Below are 19350 nucleotides of genomic sequence, written 5' to 3'. Positions count from 1 at the left end.
GGGGACTGGTGACCAAGGAAAACAAACGTCAAGTCACTAAGCTGTTCAAGTTTGTAAGTGACACCCGAAGAATTCGGGAACATATAAGAACCATATCGAAAATTGCTATTCTTACCTCGTTTGCCATTTATAATGCCCGCAACGAACCCTCTTGGACAAAACCGGCATATCTCCAGCCTGCAATGGGAGATTCTTGGTGTATCTAAATAGTTCTATGTACACACACATACATAAACACCCATTTGAATACACACACCCATACCCACATATAAACACACACACACATCCACACACACATGCACATACACCACACACACTAATTTTTCACACTCACACATGATTATAAACTTACAAAACGCATGCACATACACACACGAGCGGGCCCATGTGCGGACCTATGCATGCCTTATATTCACATGTTTATTTTTGGCGAGTACAGTATAGTAGATTGATCATTATAGGTCAATGATATTGATTATCATCAATAATATGTACCCCTCATTTGTATTGGACATTCTGCGCTCCATATCAGTATATTATTCTGTTATAAATGTGTCTTATATCTGCAATGACGACGAATGGATTTTGTATTGTATAGGTACTGTGAAAAGATTACATATCTTAAATTCTGATGAATTGTTTTTGGCATAAATTGTCAGAGATAATTAGTTAAGTGTTGTTTTGCTTTATGTATTGTATTTGGGGAAGTTTTCATACCTGGATTTTTTCTTTGATTTTTTGTATTTTGTATTAAGAATTTGAAGTACATTTTTTTTTTTCCTCAGGCATCCTTACAGTACATGACCCAGCTCCTTCAGAAGGCTTAAAGAATTACATGTTTTTTTCCTGTAAAATTGAACATATTTATCTATAATGATATTCTTTTGTTAAATATGCCAAATAGAAACAATAAAACAGAGGCAAAAGTTTCAGAGGGTTGAAATGAGATGAACCTAAAGATTGCAAAGGTTAAGATTTGGTGGTTTGCTGGCATCTTAGACTCATCCTCTTCCTCATCGCCACTATCATAATCATCATCAACATCATCAACATTGTCATCATCATCATTTTCATCAATATTGTCATCATCATCATAATCACCATCATCATTACCATTGTTATCATCATCGTCATCACTATGAATTATACCACAGAGGTGAGAGGAATACTATATGTATATCATATATTTATATAAAGTAATTATTTGTGGGCCGGTTATGTCCATTTTGATCTTCCCCCTTTGTATTGTTAATTATGTATATTCATAGGATCTATATTTTTGCATTATGTATTTATCATTATGTATATTTTCCCGTTTTTTTCTATAATATTGGATGTGAAATAATTACGATTATGTTGGGTGGATTTAATGCAATTCATTGGTAGTGAATTTCGGTAGATTCGTATAATTGAACGAATGATTAGAGTTATTTGTGTGTGTGTGTGTGTGTGTGTGTGTGTGTTTCTTAGGTTAAATTTATGCTGATATAAGTTCATTTTAGCGGTTTTTTTTTTCTTTTCGTCCTGAAACAGCTGTTCATGTATCATGTTTGTGTGTAAATGTACTTGTATACATGTATATATTTGTGTAACTGTCAATTGTGGTGTGATGGACCGGGTCCACTGTATTTCTTTCCTTGTACTTACCTGCCTGTGGGCAGGTAGTATCCTAGGAATATTCATCACATGCTTTAATTTGCAATTGAAATAAAGTATGTTATATATATATTTCAACATCAGCGATGTATCTTAAATGACACAATGCCACTACAGAGGAAGACCAATATTTTCTTTTAAATTTCAAGAAAAACTGGTTACAATCAGGTAAAAAAAGTAAGTATAATTCATCAACATTAGATGTGCAGTATCTTACATGTGGCGTCATTAAATCGTGTAGGCCACGGAGTGCGATCTCAGACTCGGGTTGATCCATGAAAGACTTGATATGATCAAGTGTGATAACTCTTTGATCATTATTATGATCAAAGAGGTATCACACCTTTTTATTAGGTATTCAGGGTTTGCTTTTCGTTCTTCTTACAGAGTCGCTCATGTCAAAGCTATTCCTGAATAATGAATCATTATGTATCCTGCGCTTTTGCGCATTCCTACTGTTACCTAACTATGGGTGCGTTTATCAACTCCTTTTCTCGGCAGAAACAGGTTTTCCAAACAGCTTTCAAGGAATTTTTACGAGTTGATAAACGTAAAGCTGTTTTGAAAGCCCTTTCGGAAAGCATTTTAGAAAGCCGCAAATTTGTGGCTTTCCAAACAGGTTTCTTAAACAGGTTTTCAGAAACCTGTTTGTAAAAGCCTTTTGAAGTTGATAAACGCAAAGCTGTTTTGAAACGGCTTTGTAGTATTGTACTGCGGTTACGAACAATGCACGCCTTATGGACCTCTTCTCCTCGGGTCGAATTGCCGGCGCAATGCAGCTGTGCAGTGACAGGCCAGTTATCGTGTTCGCGGAGAGAGTTGATAAACGCAACTATTTTGGAAGCCGTTATGATAAAGGGCTTTGGAAACGGCTTTTGAAAGCCGTTTAAACAGAGGACGTTTAAACGCAGCGAAAGTCTCATGCCGCCACTCAGAAATATTTGAAGTATGTGGTAAACTGGAGCTGCGTCACAGATAGGAAGACAATTGATTCATGTGGCATGGCATCATAACTCGTCACTCTCAAAGGAACATATGTCTTTATGATGGTAGTTGCTTTTCGCCGTCCCTTCTTAGAAAACAAGCGGCACATTAATAGTACAGGGCTTTGTAAAGGGCTTTGGAAAGGGCTTTGGAAAGGGCTATGGAAAGGACTTTGGAAAGGGCTTTGGAAAGGGCTTTGGAAAGGGCTTTCGGAAGCCGTTTAAAAAAGGGGAAAGTTGATAAACGCAGCCTATGTTGGTCGGATGACGAGGAATCTACCAACCATATTACAGGTGGCTAATTCGTTCTGTTCTGATGTATTTTATTTGTTTTTCTTGCTTTTTTGCTCTCTTTTCCTTTACGTTCATTTCCTTTCTTTCATAATTTTTGTTACTAGGTTTTTTGTTTAACAAGACCAACATTTTCATCTCGGGACCTATACATCACAAGCTCTGCTTTTTCAGTAGGTCCCCCACATTTCATGTTTATACAATTGTCTTCTCTTGTATTCTTTGTAATTACGACGCTTGGTCCAGTCTAAAGTTCAATCGATTTTATCATATTATTTTTGTTTTAGATGTGGAACAATGAAATCAGATCAGATCAAATCAAATCAATTTAAAAACTCCTTGAAATATATGATCAAACTACTGAACCGTCATCTCTCCCCGCAGGCTACGTTTGAGGTAAGCCTCGCGTTCTGAGCCTGTGAAGTTTTGGATGACGTAATCAAGTTTGGTGAGCGCCGCCTCTGGTGTGATGTCAGAGAGGGGGATTACCCCTGCCTCTATCAGGACCTTAATAAACCAAGATAAAACATCGAACAAAATTTGATAAGCAAACTCACGGATCAACAGAATTTAGATCGATCCTGATAAACGCGAATTAAACATGTTTAAGAACGTGTACAAAACAATAACAATGCATGGTTTTCTCATCTTACATAAAAAATCAGAGTCACAAAAAAAAAATCTAATTAATTTCTCAAATGTGACCGTGCACCTCAAAACGAACATAAAGTCGCACACACTGATTTTGCGTGAGGACTGAAAATAAGTGAAATGGATCAACCTAGCCGAACTTGACTTTTTCATATTTTCTGAAAGAGCGGGTGTTCTTTTACAATATGCTAAAAATTGGTATCATAAAACGGGCAGGAAAGTGTGTTTTTTTAGCAGTTTCTCTCGAACATTTTTGGTAGAATAGTGTGATTAGGTGTGTCTTTAGAATCCCTTTTTCATTTCTGAAAAACCTTGTCCACACTCTTCACTTTCAACTCTAATAACTTTTGAAAGGATAGTGCTACTGCTTTGAAAGTTGGCATTGATTATGGACAGAATGTGTTAATGAGGCATGTTTAATTTCAGTTCAATTTGATAATCCCTTCATTGTTGTTACTCTGGTGGTTTACTTCCTGTTTTTTGTCCCATTCATCGCACAGCCAGGACAGTTTGGTAAAGATTAAGCGCTTGAATAGACACTGTACTTCAGAGCCTCTTTTCTCAGTTCACACTTTTCCTGAGTTTGTGCTTTCTTTCCGATATTTAGATAGGTTAGGAGAGTCCATTTGATTTGAGTTATACATCATTTTAAAGCTTAAAGTCTGCTCTTTCAGAATATGGTCTTAACTAAAAATTCATGTCTGGCGACTTTTTGTTTGTTTTGAGGTGCAGGGTCACAAATAAAGTCATGCTCTCAACTCTAGGTTTTGTTTACTAGTGTCTCCTTTACTCAGTAGTCATCTAGGTGAGTGGTCTACCGATCTTTAAAGGCATAATTTACCATTTGCAGATGAAACAAAAATCCAGCATTAAAGCGTCAAAATCGTTCTAAAATGTGCGTTAGGGATAGAAACAGCCAATGCAAAAATTTGAACTAGTTTAATCAATATTAAGTATTGTTAAATATTAAAATGTGAACAAAAGTTATAATAAAAATGTTTCCAGACTTAACCGTATGGTTTAATGAGAAAAATAGTGATATTTCCTTATAACATTATTTCAGGCTTTATTGCAAAAAAATTATATGGTAGGATGTTTTGTGATACAACTGACCTACACATATGCATCAAAAGTGATATCTTGAACATTTTTTTTTTTTTTTTAATCACTGCTCCGAAAGGAAAACAAGACCTTTAAGATCACTTTTTTTTCTGGCCTGATCTTATTCTAAGGCGGGTGTTAAGCCCCTACAATGTATTTCTGTCAAACCAAGACTTACTTGTCCGGTCTCGTAAGCCGGTGTGACTTGTCCGTTAGGACACTGGGTGCAGTTCACGATCAGTTTGCCGCCCTCAACGGCCTCTTTGATAGCATTCAAGATGTCTTTGCGGTCTGATGGAAAGTTTCCCGCGCCGTACGTCATAAACACAACGCCCTTGATGTCAGTCTGGAGATGTGCCTTCACCTGTTCAATGTTCAATCGTACAAAATTACGTTTTCAATATTGAATAGACATTCATCAAGCAATTGAATTTGATTTTCACTTCCCGGTTGAGCACACTCGCTAAAGGCAAAGATTTTAAACAATAGATTCTCAACGTTTTTCAAACCCGAGGTCCACATTGGCTCCTACAAACTTTATTGAGGCCCAGTAAGATTAAATATGAATATTCATTTCATTTTTGGCGGCCCACCAGCGAGAGCTTCGCAGCCCACTGGTCGAGATTAAGTGGGGCCTTAGAGTATAAAAAAGAATACACGTCTCAGTGGCGGATCCAGAGGGGGGCGCAAGAGGCGCACGCCCCCCTTTATTTATCGTTAAAAAAAAGAAAAAAAATGAAATGAAACCCGGAGGTGCCACCAGAAATATTAGTTGCGCCCCCCCCCCCCCCCCCCCTTTACAGAATTCCTGGATCCGCCCCTGCGTTTGCGGAATAACCATCATTATTCGGGGTAAGGGTGGCGTGACACTGTCCCAAAATTGACACAAGACGGCAATACAAATATGGACTTTTCAATTATTTTGTGTGAAGTTGGCCCGGAACTTGGTCAAAGCCAATCAGCAGCCGAAGCAAATACGACGCCTACTGAAAGTTACACGATGGCACCCGAAAAACACACGAAGGCTACACGAAGATGTGAATCCGAAGGACAAACGAAGGAAAAAGAGATGTCTACATGAATTTGACGATTTTATCACCGCTCACAAAGTTGCTACAGGAGCCTGAAAAACTCCACCATCCATACGATGGCTTAAGTTGCCTTCACGAATGACCCAATGTTTATACGATCAGCGGCTAATTGGAACATTTCCTTTATCCTGTGTTCATCTTTGGTCAATTTCGCGACAGTGACGCCTACATATCAGTGATTAGTCTGTTTAATATTGCCTTCTGGCGTGGTAATGAGGGTGATGTTATTATCGACTATTGTCTCAAACGCACTGTTTCGAGGGTGACATTATACCGACTATTTCCCCGAACTCACCGTGTCGAGGGTGATGTTGGGATAGATCCAAAGGAGATCCACTTCGGCTGTCATGTTCGCCTTCACACTGAACTCTTGACCAGGTTTCGGTTGACGGACATTGGTCCAGATCACTAACCATGATGGAATGAACGAAATAAAAGATGTCACATTGGAATTAAACAATGGAGGATGAAGGACGGTGCCAAAGTGATCATACATCAAGTAGCCCTGGTTTACAATGTACTGTCTGATTCGAACTTAGGAAATACTACGTTTTAGTATCATACTGTCCCATGGAGTACAGATCTATGCTATTGACATTGCTGTTCAAGAATGAAATTCAAAAGAGGTAAAAGTTTAACAAAAAATACATTCATGATTTACGAATGTTGGTACATAATATGAATATACAAATGTTTTTTTAACATATCCCCTTTCTTTTGGTATTATATAGGTCTAAATATCCTTACTTTCTTTAAGCGCCAACAAAACCCCAATATTTCATCCCGATTTCATCAGTACACATGATAATTACGTACACTCTGAATCATGAGCTCAAGTAGATGTTGTTAGCACACTGCAAAAAGTCCGGTGTTAAATAGTGAACACCGAGCTGGTGTTAAATTTTCGGTGCTCATTTATGGTGTTAAATTAACACCTCCGGGTGTCATTTCCAAATTTTAAACTGTTTTTTGAAGAGTTTCTTAGTAACTGCACTTTTTGTTGATTTTTAATTTAAACAAGACGATCAAGAATTTTACATTAAAATACTAGATTTTTGAAAAAATGTGAAAATAAATTTACCCCAAAGTAACACCAGCTGGACCAGGTGTGGTCTCTTATTGAAGCTGGACGGGTGTTAAACCATTGATATTAACACTAACAGATATCAAATCAACACCATGTGGTGTCATTTTTGAATTAACACCAGTACAGTGTCAAAATAACGATTATACAGTGTCAAATAAACACCACAAAGTGTCAGGTGAACACTTTTCAACACCATCACAGTGCATTTTTAACACCTGCGGGTGTGGTCCTTTATTGAAGTTTGATCGGTGTTAGGCCCTAGATTTAACACCCGTGGTGTTAAATCTAACACCGATGTTTTTACAGTGTAATTATTGATGTTCCTGTAGTCACCTTGAGTATTGGTGCCCACGAAGGCGAGTGGCGGGAAATTCGGGGATCTGAAGGCATCCAGTCTGCAGCAGGAGAATTTCATACTTCGGTTGCCACGGATCAACTTGCCGTTAAAAAATAGAGTGACCTGAATGATAGAGGGCGTAACGTACATCGTGGTTGATGAGTTTGTGGGAGTGTACTTGAACGGTGACGCGAGGGAGGAAGAATGGTCGTATACCTCCCTTGGTGGGTGTTGGGGAGGGGATATATTGTCATACTTTAATTCATTTCGATCATAAATTATCTTCATGTTGGGGAAAAATCTATGATCATGCATAGGCTGAAATTTTCATGATCACCAAGAGATATGATTTACGAAGAATTTTGTTCGACATAATTTTACTATATGATAATCTTATGTTTTATTCTTATAAAAAAAACAAAAACTGTAGCGTGGGGATTCACGGGAGGCCCGATTTATTCGCTGTCCATCGGGGAACATTCGTAAACCACGAACAGCACCGGTCAGCTAATATGTGCATCGAAGCATACTCTCATCGGTATTACACGGTCCACTCCAGTTGAGATTCTACGGTGTAGATTTACTTATAGCCAGAGAGCTAGCGACTACTCAATTTACCCCATCAAGCCCAAAAGGTTTGACCCCTCAGAGTTGCTGGGGCCACCCTCCTCACTAACAAAATGCGCGTCACCCTGGTCCCGGGGGGCGGGTTCGGCCCCCAGGAACCCCCCGAAAAGGGTCCTTGGCGGGTGTAATTTACCCCATGGAGCCCATGAACCAAACTTGGTCTAAAATAATGTACTATGAGTGTACATCATAAAAATATAAAAACTGACAAAATATCTGGTCGGGAAAGGGGTAGCCAGACCGCTAGTTTATAGGCACAAACCCTTGCTGGTTGTTTAGGTGTCTGCATCAAGACTACACTTTGCCATAGGCCCTGTACTGTAGCGTCTCCCAACAGTCTGAGGGACAGTGCCAGTTGAGTGCATGTAGTAGTCTTGCTGCAGACTCTGTTACTCCCAACAAGGGTTTGTACCTGCAAACTACCCGGTATACCCTGGGACCCAGGGTAGTTTGCAGGCAGAAATTGACCAGGCACAATAGAACACAAACACACATACATACACACACACACACACACACACACACACACACACACACCCACACCCACACACACACACACACACACACACTCACACACACACACACACACACACACACACACACACGCAGGCACATACGCTCACACATTCCTTTATGTAAATACATACCGGTATACAAAAAATGTCACATAATACAGACATGATACCTTGCACATGATAAATGTCAGACCTACTTTAAGAAGTTCATACCTTTTGATTATTTTACATGGATGCTATCAATGGACATTTCAGCAGGGACACTAGAGAGAATTTAAAATCTATGTGGAAGAAATTGTGTCATGTTTTACTGGCCACACAGGCTGCTTATCCTATACAGTGTATCTATGTGACCCTGCACCTCAAAACAGACAAAAAGTCGCCAGACATGAATTTTTAGGTAAGACCATATTCTGAAAGAACAGACTTTAAGCTTTAAAATGATGTATAACTCAAATCAAATGGACTCTCCTAACCTATCTAAATATTGGAAAGAAAGCACAAACTCAGGAAAAGTGTGAATTGAGAAAAGAGGCTCTGAAGTACAGTGTCTATTCAAGCGCTTAATCTTTACCAAACCATGCTGGCTGTGCGATGAATGGGACAAAAAACAGGAAGAAAACCACCAAAGTAACAACAATATAGGGATTATCAGATTAAACTGAAATTAAGCATGCCTCATTAACACATTCTGTCCATAATTAATGCCAACCTTCGAAGCAGTAGGGCTATCCTTTCAAAAGTTATTAGAGTTGAAAGTGAAGAGTGTGGACAAGGTTTTTCAGAAATGAAAAAGGGATTCTAAAGACACATCTAATCACACTATTCTACCAAAAATGTTCGAGATAAACTGCTAAAAAAAACACACTTCCTGCCCGTTTTATGATATCAAATTTTAGCATAATGTAAAAGAAGACCCGCTTGTTCAGAAAATATGAAAAAGTCAAGTTCGGCTAGGTTGACCCATTTCACTTATTTTCAGTCCTCACGCAAAATCAGTGTGTGCGACTTTATGTTCGTTTTGAGGTGCACGGTCACCTATTATGTATATGCCACAAATAGTTTTTTTCAAATAATGCTTAAAAAAAAAACCTTCGTTGTCTACTATACAGTATGATGTATGACTTGATGTGTAATTGCCACAGTTAATGGCAACTAAATCATAAGCATGAACTAAATTGTAGCTGTATGTGACTCCCTGAAAGTTTATTTTCTTTCTTTTTTCTTTTTTTTTTTTGGGGGGGGGGGGGGGAGGGGAGTATACAACTGAGTATCTCATCAATGAGTAGTTGACCAAAATGCTGATATAAAGAGAACACAAAAAAACAGTCACTGCACATGCTCTGGGCATGCATGCTATAGTTAAAGGGGAAAAATGAAGCTAGCGTTTCATTCAGTTGGTAATTTGACGTTTCAACTTTGTGAGTAATGTCCAGGGCTAATGGCAATCCGTTAAACTATGTTTGCAGTATGTGACACCACAAGTTGAGTTTTGTTTGTGTGGGGCTGGGGAACTGAAGATAATGTATCTCCAGAAATAAGCAGAGACTCCAACCCCAATCACTGCTTTTTAAGTGGGACCCTCCATTTCCATTCTAATCTTTGTATTAGGTATATACCTTAGAAGCGAAATTCTGTTGTTACTCGTGACCACTTGTACGTTTTCTTTGAAATTGTTATAAATTTGTTCTGTAAATGTATTGTATATATTTTTTCTGTTTATTCAATGGAAATGGAAATAAAATTGAATTGAAAAAAAAAATTGAATCACCTTCTGATCTGGAGATTCTCCCGCCCGAGACCCCTATATAGCAACGGCGGGAGACTCCAAGTTGATGTGTGCGAAGCGCGAAGTTCCTAGGGTTCTAGATGTTCTGTGGTGCTATCTAAGGCTTATTTTTTTCAACATACGATATAGCTATAAGTAAGAAGTCATTTCCACCGAAAGACACAGACCCAGGGCGGGAGAAATCAAATCTCAAGCGGTAAAACGGGAGATTTTGCAAAAATGGGCTTTCGGCGGGAGATCTCCCGTCGAAAACGGGAGAGTTGGAGTCACTGAATAAGGAGTTGACAAAATTGCTGATGTAAAGAGAACACAAGTTAGATCAAGTTCACACTCTCAGCCTGCATGCTTGAAGTATATTCAAAGGGAGCTAGTCAATACTTCAACTTGTTGTGTACTGACCAGGGTCAATGGCAGTCTTTGCAGTATGTGACACCACATGTTGAGTTTTGTTTGTGTGGGGCTGCGCAACTGAAGATAGTGTATCTCCAGAAATAAGGTGTTGAAAAAAGTGCTAATGTAAAGAGCCTGCATGCTACACGTATATTTAAAGAGAGCTTAGTTAAATATAGTCAATGCTTCAACTTGTTGTGTACTGACCAGGGTCAATGGCAGTCTTTGCAATATGTGACACCATAATTGTGTAGGGCTGGGAACTTAAGGTAAAGTATCTCCAGAACCCAGAAGTTTACAAAAGTGCTGAAATATTACAGCATTCTGTATGTTTTAAGGAAGTTCAGCGATACATGTACACAGTCTATGTAGAACACCATAATTATGTTCATTACTCTTACCATGCATAAAGACAGATGTAAAGATATTGTCCAAAACAATGAGGTGACATGCACTACTGAGTTTGAGAATTGATGGATGTTATTTCTGATTTTTTTTTTTGTAATACATAAAGGGTGTTTTTTTTTTTTTTTTATCAACCAAGACCTAAAAGAATTCTCATTTTAAGATTTTCAAAAGAATCATGTATGGATTGAGACTTGGAATTTGCATTTTAAATGCAAAAAAAAAAAAAAAAAAGTCAGAAAAGGAAAAACTCCAAGCTGTATCCCATTAACATGAACTTTATCAAAGTTATGTTTAATGCACTGATGATGATATGGTTTACTTCAGTGTGTTATACAAATGGCCTTTAGTGCTTCTGTGGTTGGTCTGAAATTGAAGTGTACTCACAATGAAAGGTTTATTTCAGCATTTTCTGAAAAGCTCCAATTGTGTCTCATAAGGTGAATACATAGTAAAGGACAAGTAGACGATGGGGCCGGTAAAACATGATACAAATTCACACAAATTTTAAATTTTCTCTAGTGTCCCTGCTGAAATGTCCATTGATAGCATCCATTTAAACAATCAAATGGTATGAACTTCTTATAGAGCTGACATTTATTGTGTGCACGGTATCCTGGCTGTAGAACCTATGTGACATGTTTTGTATACCGGTATGTATTTACATAAAGGAATATGTGAGCGTACGTGCGTATGTGCGTGTGTGTGTGTTTGTTTGTGTGTGTGTGTGTTTTTTTTTCTATTGTGCCTGGTCAATTTCTGCCTGCAAACTACCCTGGGTTCCAGGGTATACCGGACAGTTTGCGGGTACAAACCCTTGATGGGAGTAACAGAGTCTGCGCCAAGACTACTACATGCACTCAACTGGCACTGTCCCTCAGACTGTTGGGAGACACTACAGTACAGGGCTTATGGCAAAGTGTAGTCTTGATGCAGACACCTGAACAACCAGCAAGGGTTTGTGCCTACAAACTAGCGGTCTGGCAACTCCTTCCCCGACCAGATATTTTGTCAGTTTTTATATTTTTTATGATGTACACCCATAGGACATTCTTTTAGACCAATTAGTTTAGTTCATGGGCTCCATGGGGTAAATTACACCCTCCAAGGGCCCTTTTCGGGGGGGGGGGGGGGGTCCCTGGGGGCCCAACCCGCCCTCCGGGACCAGGCTGACGCACATTTTGTTACTGAGGAGGGTGGCCCCAGCAACTCTGAGGGGTCAAACCTTTTGGGCTTGATGGGGTAAATTGAGTGGTCGCTAGCTCTCTGGCTATTTACACAGAGATCAGCGGCAAAGCTGTATACAGTTCGTTACGGGGAATCTCGAATAAATCTGAGCCTTGCCAGCCTTCTCACTCCGTGGTATCCCTTACATGGTCTTTAATGAAAGGAGGAAATTATACAGAATATCTTTCAAATAAAAGACTAGCACTTTACCGAGTGTGTGATCGGGTTGGGCAACATAAGTTCATACTTTCCTTCATTATCTTGTCTTCAGATTTTGTTTGAAAAACGGTATATGATTAAGTATAGATTGAGATCATTTTTTTTTTTTTTAAGCTGGTGTAATGAAGTGTTCTTAACCCGTTAAGGACGGACTGATTTTGATACAACACGCATTTCCCATACACACCGTCCTGCCCGAGTATACTCGGGACTCGTCCTCAACGGGTTAAATGTATTCTGTATCAATGATTATGACCACCTTTCGTCTTCGCCTTACCTCAGCTATCACCAAGCCATCCTCAGGCCGAGAGTAGCTGGCCAGGCGCCCAACATGTTGTTCTCTCCATCGCTGCGGAACTCGGATAGCGGAATCTGCGAGCCAGTGATGACAACAGGCTTGGAGAGGTTGTCGAGCATGAAAGACAGAGCCGACGCCGTGTAGGCCATCGTGTCCGTGCCGTGTAGGATCACGAACCCGTTGAAGACGGTGTAATATCGTAGGATATCCTCTGCCATGTGCACCCAGTCCGCGGCGGCGATGTTACTCGAGTCCTTGATGCACTCCCACTCCAACATGCTGTAGAGAATGTGGCTGCCATCCTGGTTTCTATGGATACCATCACAACGGTGAAGAGTTTAAACATTATGACGTAATCTCCACAAGACCCTGACAAGTTTACATTATTGGGGTTATCCCACGAGACGGACATCCACGAGTCATACAGCCCACGAGTTCGACATTAGAAAAAATGTCCATGAGTCGTATAGCCCACGAGTCATCTCGACACTAGGCAATTAAGACCCATGGGTCCGACATTATAGGCGAGCAAGGCACACGAGTTCGATACTATAGGCAAAAATGGGCCAACGAGTTCGACATTACATCACCGGGTTTAATGTGTCGGTCTCGTGGGCTTTGTTTGCCTTATAGTGTCGGACTCGTGGACCTTGTCAGTGCCTAGTGGCGGAATCATGGGCCTTCCAATCGTTTGCCTAGTGTCGAGTTCATGGGCTGTATGACTCTTGGTTGTCGAATTCGTAAAGTGCAGCATCCACATTATTGGCATCTGGTCAGAAAAATACTGTCGATTAGGCTCTACAGAGGTCATTCGTAAAAGTGCTTCCCCAATAGCTGTTAGTGGTGATACTAATACCAATGTTTTATAATCATCATTAATTGAATCGTCATTAAGTTATCAGTCATAACGAAATTATTTCCGGCAATGCACATTACATCTTTGATTAGAATGTAATATATGTATTTACATCACTGTGATTATTGTGTTATCTTGACTCGGAAAGAGTTCAGGGAGAGGTAAGTTAAAGGACAAGTTCACCTTCATAGACATGTGGGTTGAGTGAATGCAGCTATATTCGTAGAACACATCAGTGAGAGTTTGAGCAAAATCGGACAATCCGTTAAAAAGTTATGAATTTTTGAAGTTTCTGCTCAGTCACGGCTGGATGAAAAGACTACTATAGCTTATGATGTCACATTAGTACAACGATATAAAGAAAGAATAAAGAAAATTCAACATATTTCCATTTTTCTCGCATAACAAAAGAACACTCAACTTCTCTCTTTCAGAAGGCAGGGGGAATAATATTACCCTTAACATACGTCAGTAGCAAGTCAAAGAACTGTGCACTTTATTCAAAAAGTAAAGTTTTGTGAAATTCTCTCTTTATTTTCCTTATATAGTTGTACGCATGTGACATCATAATTATACTGTAGTAGTCTTCTCTTCCAGCAGTGACTGCGCAGATACTTAAAATATTCGTAACTTTTGAACGGATTGTCCAATTTTCCTCAAACTTTCACTGATGTGTTCTACTAATATTGCTGCATTCTCTCAATCCTTATGTATATGAAGGTGGACTTGTCCTTTAAGATAGGATGACTAGACACAGCCAAAGTGAAGTTCAATTTATCGAATCCATGGTATGCAGATTAGTATTAGATATCCTCTATTTATTGTCTGACAAGATCGAAAAATATCAGCCCTTTTTGTAATGACATTGACATCCTTATCAGGTATCGGTTGAGGTATTGAGGGTAATTACATGAGATCATAAGTGCTGAGGCCCTCGATACTGTCCGCTGGCTTGCCGTACACTGTGGGCGTTTTGCTAATGAAGTCTGGCAAATAGTGTTTCACTGGCACCAAGACTGCAAACACGGAGGAGAAATATTCATTTAGTCAAGGACATCTGTACGACTGCATCTACACACACACACACACAAACACACACACACATACACACACACACACACACACACACACACACACACACACATGTATGCATGCATACATCTATGTAATTGAATATTGCATTGCAAACGCCATATTCATGTTTCACTGCTAATACCGCCGTGCATGTTAATTTATATCAGATTGCTGTTGGTGTTGGAGTGCATGCTAATCTATGTAATATCGCTGTTTTTGCTTTATCATGATTTTGTTCAAGTTTTATTACAGTTGGTTGCTTTTCGTTATGTTGATTTCCAAATGCCCTGAAGGAGACCCGTCAAGATGTCGAAAGCTGATGGCATTAAAAACATTAAACTAACGCTACGTCCGATGGCTACTTCTTCCAGAGCGGCACAGTTAAAGAGAGAGTGGGAGAGAGAGAGAGGGAGAGAGAGAGAGAGAGAGAGAGAGAGATGAGAGGGAAGGAGAGAGGGAGAGAAAAAGAAGGAGATAATTATAATGTACTAAGAAAAGAGTGTTTCCTATTGACTCACCTCCATTCACTTTCTTCATCCCAATCGTTCCACCAGTGTAGATGACAAGAATCTTAGGAGTTTCTTTGGTTTCCATGGCTACACTGTTCACTGCGGCAGTCATCTCAATATTGCGCCTCGTAAACTTACTGTTTAAAACAAAATATCAATTAAAGATACTATTTGAATGATAAAGGTGGTTAATTTTACGTCGACTATCTCAATACTCTGTAACTCTTGCGATCTTTTTAATATACACAGATTCAATTAAAATAACATTTCATTCATTTCATTTTATTTATTTCATTTCATTTCATTTATTAAGTTCCACACATGTCACATTTGTGACATACATCTAAAGATCAATGGCTAGTAACAGATGATTTGAAAATTCAGTGTATGCAGACTTTAAATAATATTTCATGATACAAAATGGATTTAAATCAGTGTAGAGTATGTCACACTCATATTGGATAATTAAGATTATGTGCGGGGAAACCACAGAAAAGCAGACGCTTAATTGTACGGGTAGATCCCCAGAAAAAAAGTCAAACATAATCACTTACACACACATGCACACACTGCACGCACGCAAGTGCATCTAGACAAGCATGCGTGCACACATAAACCCACAACAAAGAGAACAGAAAGAGAAAACACCAACAAGACTGTCATAGGGACAGCATCAGGAGAAAACTAGAACCGGAATTTGTCAACACTGACAAATTAGGTGATCCGATCTCTTCGAAAATCAATGATTTGAGTCCTGATCCAAATATTCATGACCATACAGGTTTCATCTGTGTTGACGGGACATTGGCCGTGTGATGTTTGGATTCTCATTTAGAAAAGGGAGTGAGACCTGCCATCTTTGGTACCGAATTCCGTATACACTAACGGAAATACAGAATGAAGTATATTTGACCTTTGACCTCACTTTACACACCCAAGATGGCGTCTAAGCAAAAAGTGATTATTTTATGAAATGATTCTTGTAACATGGTCTTTGCGTGTGCAAAATATGGGAAAGATAGGACAGGTATTCACCAAGATACAGGATGAAACATTTATGACCTTTGACCCTGATTTACATACCCAAGATGGTGTCCGATCAAGTAGTTGTTATTTTATGAAATAATGTACGTGACATGTACTAAACATGTGCAAAATATGGGATTGATAGCCATTGTTGTTGTTCATCTATTGCACAGAAAGTAGTAGAAAGAAAGAAAAATAAAGAAAAAATTATGTTATTTTAAAGAAATTTGAAGGAGAAGCATAAAAAAATCAGAAAAAGATAAAGTAAGGAAAGAGAGATTAAGATTAAATAAAGAAAAAGAAGAAAAAAAAAGTGTTTAAAAAAATTAAAAAAAAAATATTGGCAGGGGTGAGCCTCGAACCAGGCACCTTAGGATTACGAGTCGGATGCGCTACGCAATGACCTATTTCATTCTCCATAGGCCCTGTGTATTAAGCAGAATGACGCTGCATCGAAGCCTCGTGCCATTTTTAACCAAGTTTTTCGACGTGATGCCGACATCGTATGAAAAAATGGAGGGCACATTACGATAGCCCAAAGTCTCAGCTACAACATACTAAAATCTGGGAGAAATTTACCGAAGCATAAGTGAGCTAGTGCTCGAAAAAGAGAGTCATGTCAATTTTCACTGCCAGAAAAACTGCTCTCCCATAGAGATAACACGTAAACTGGTCAAATTTGACAATATTACTTTCAATCCATTTTTACGAGGTGATGCCGTCATCCAATCAAAATGTTGTAATTATATTATGAAAGAAAATTTAATAAGCTACAACATACTGAAATCTTGGAGTAGATTGGCAAAGGATAAGTGAGATACGCTCGAGTGAACTTGAAATCTGATGACGTCATTTTGAAAATTTACTTTTTTTAATTTATTAAGAAATTTGATATCTTTTAATCATTTTGCCAGCATCGCCAACCCATGAAATAACATGTCCAACTCATCAGCTTTCAGAATATGTAAAGAAAATGGGGGGTTACCGTCCATCCTGACGAGAAAAATCGGATTTAAAATTGGCGTTTTTTTTTTGCATCGTTGCACTGTATATCGCCATTGACGCGCGCGCGGAATTTCAACTTTGACGGGCCTGTATAACGTCATATCGAGTCGGATTGACTTGAAACTTGGTAGATATATTTCTTGACATTTTAGACATCCGATAAGTGTAAAAAAACGGGAAATTTCTATTGCATATGAGCTGTGTGTGCGAATATGCGCGCGCGCGTACGCGTCCGTCCAATTTTTTAAATTTTTCAAAAAATGCTTCAAATGCTCTGAAACGTGTGCAAAAAAAATTGAGCTCGATTTGAGCATACAAATATTTCAACGCGCGCGTACGCGCACGTTTTAAGAGAAAATATGAATTTTGAGAATATGAGTAGAATGCGCATAAGTTGAAATATATGTGACGAAAATTTCATTGAAAAATTCCATTCCATTGATGAGATATGATTGAGAATGTGTTTTCATATAATGACGTCATAGTGACGTCACGGTCGACTGATCACTATGATTTTATTAGACCCGTCGTCTTTGGGACATGATACATATATGGTATAAGTTTGAAATTGATAGGAAGAACACTGTCTGAGCTAATCGATACACAAATTTTGTCCAGAAATAAAGAAAGAAGAAGAACCACCAACAAAGAATCCGTACAGATACAGAAGGTGATCCGAGAGGATACTCTGATCACCTAATAATGTGGGTGCCTGTGTGCTGGGCTGTGGCAGACAGCCACAACACAACCCAAGCAACACACACGTCTGCCAAGCAGACAATAAGGCTGAGAGGTCATAACCTATCCAGCTAGCATCGTGCGACTCTCTTGTCTTCATTGTCACAGATAATATACATACAGTTGTAGTTACATGTAGTGTTATTGTACACAATACATATATATAATTGGTCGAGTCTTTGTATCTACATAGCCTATATAATAACTTTTGAAAAAAAATCATCAACTAGAGATTGTAATTTGTCATCACTGACAAATTAAGGTGATCCGATTTTTTTTAATCAATGATTCGAGTCCTGATCGCAATAGACATGACCATACAAGTTTCATCTGTGTTTAGAGACATTGGCCGTGTGATGTTTGGATTCTCATTTACAAAAGGGAGTCATATCTGCCATCTTTGGTACCAAATTCTGTATACACTGAATAACGAAGATACAGCAACAAATACATATGACCTTTGACCCACCTTTACACTCCCAAGATGGCATCTGAGGAAAAAGTGGTTATTTTGTGAAATGATTGTTCCGATATCGTCTACAAGTGTGCAAAATATGGGAAAGATAGGACAGGTATTCACCAAGCTACAGGATGCAACATTTATGACCTTTAACCCTAATTAACATACCCAAGATGGTGTCCGATCAAGTAGTTGTTATTTTATGAAATAATGTACGTGACATGAACCAAAAGATGTGCAAAATATGGGGGTGATAGGGGCTGTTTTTCTTGAGTTATTGCAAAGAAAGTTGCAGAAAGAAAGAAATATCTCAATACATCGAAGATTCGAAGATAAGCTTAAATTTCTACCAAGTTTTTTGACGTGATCCCGACACCATATGAAAAAACGAAGGGCTTTAAAGCGATAGCGCAAAGTCTAAGCTACAACATATTAAAATCTGGGCGAAATTCACCGAAGGGTAAGTGAGCTAGTGCTCGATGAAGACAGTCATGTCAATTTTCACATTTAAAAAAAATCCCTCCCATAGAGATAACACGTCATAACAAAGATACAGAAAGAAGTACATATGATCTTTGACCCCAATTTGCACAGACAAGATGGCATCTGAGCAAAAAGTGATTATTTTGTGAAATGATGCATATAAGATGGTTTTTGCGTGTGAAAAATATGGAAAAGATAGGACATGTATTCACAAAGATACAGGATGAAACATTTATGACCTTTGACCCTAATTTACATACCCAAGATGGTGTCAGATCAAGTAGTTGTTATTTTATGAAATAATGTACATGACATGAACTAAACATGTGCAAAATATGGGGGTGATAGGGGCTGTTTTTCTTGAGTTATTGCAAAGAAAGTTGCAGAAAGAAAGAAATATCTCAATACATCGAAGATAAGCTTTAATTTCAACCAAGTTTTTCGACGTAATTCCGACATCTTATGAAGAAATGAAGGGCACATTTACGATAGCAAAAAGTCTCAGCTACAATATACTTAAATCTGGGAGAAA

The 19350-nt window shown here is 38.7% G+C and overlaps 2 protein-coding genes across 2 annotated transcripts; both read right to left on the bottom strand.

The window, feature by feature from the left end:
- Positions 1-3287: 3287 nt before the first annotated feature.
- Positions 3288-7347, bottom strand: LOC139710965 (L-asparaginase-like). Its single transcript, XM_071622884.1, has 4 exons — positions 7194-7347; positions 6069-6181; positions 4861-5046; positions 3288-3437 (listed from the first exon to the last, which is right to left on the bottom strand). Exons 1-4 carry the CDS (start codon positions 7345-7347, stop codon positions 3288-3290), a joined length of 603 nt encoding a protein of 200 aa, XP_071478985.1.
- A 5307-nt stretch (positions 7348-12654) lies between these two features.
- LOC139710964 (L-asparaginase-like) lies at positions 12655-15218 on the bottom strand. Its single transcript, XM_071622883.1, has 3 exons — positions 15116-15218; positions 14434-14539; positions 12655-12976 (listed from the first exon to the last, which is right to left on the bottom strand). Exons 1-3 carry the CDS (start codon positions 15216-15218, stop codon positions 12655-12657), a joined length of 531 nt encoding a protein of 176 aa, XP_071478984.1.
- Positions 15219-19350: the final 4132 nt, after the last annotated feature.

Source organism: Diadema antillarum, unplaced genomic scaffold (genome assembly GCF_040938485.1).
Source record: "Diadema antillarum isolate AM-2024a unplaced genomic scaffold, OU_Dant_1.0 seq00001594_RagTag, whole genome shotgun sequence".
NCBI lineage: Eukaryota > Metazoa > Echinodermata > Echinoidea > Diadematoida > Diadematidae > Diadema > Diadema antillarum.
This window is presented reverse-complemented; position numbering and strand designations above follow the sequence as displayed.

Bases quoted from the DNA above. Each gene is read 5' to 3' on its own strand.
- LOC139710965 (XM_071622884.1), bottom strand. From the start codon at position 7,347: ATGTACGTTACGCCCTCTATCATTCAGGTCACTCTATTTTTTAACGGC. The intron at 6,182-7,193 runs GTGACTACAGGA...CATCATGGTTAG, and splicing joins CGTGGGCACCAATACTCAAG to TGATCTGGACCAATGTCCGT. The intron at 3,438-4,860 runs GTAAGTCTTGGT...TGGTTTATTAAG, and splicing joins CGGCTTACGAGACCGGACAA to GTCCTGATAGAGGCAGGGGT.
- LOC139710964 (XM_071622883.1), bottom strand. From the start codon at position 15,218: ATGACTGCCGCAGTGAACAGTGTAGCCATGGAAACCAAAGAAACTCCT. The intron at 14,540-15,115 runs GTGAGTCAATAG...CCGTGTTTGCAG, and splicing joins GATGAAGAAAGTGAATGGAG to TCTTGGTGCCAGTGAAACAC. The intron at 12,977-14,433 runs GTAATTACCCTC...TGGTATCCATAG, and splicing joins CTCAGCACTTATGATCTCAT to AAACCAGGATGGCAGCCACA.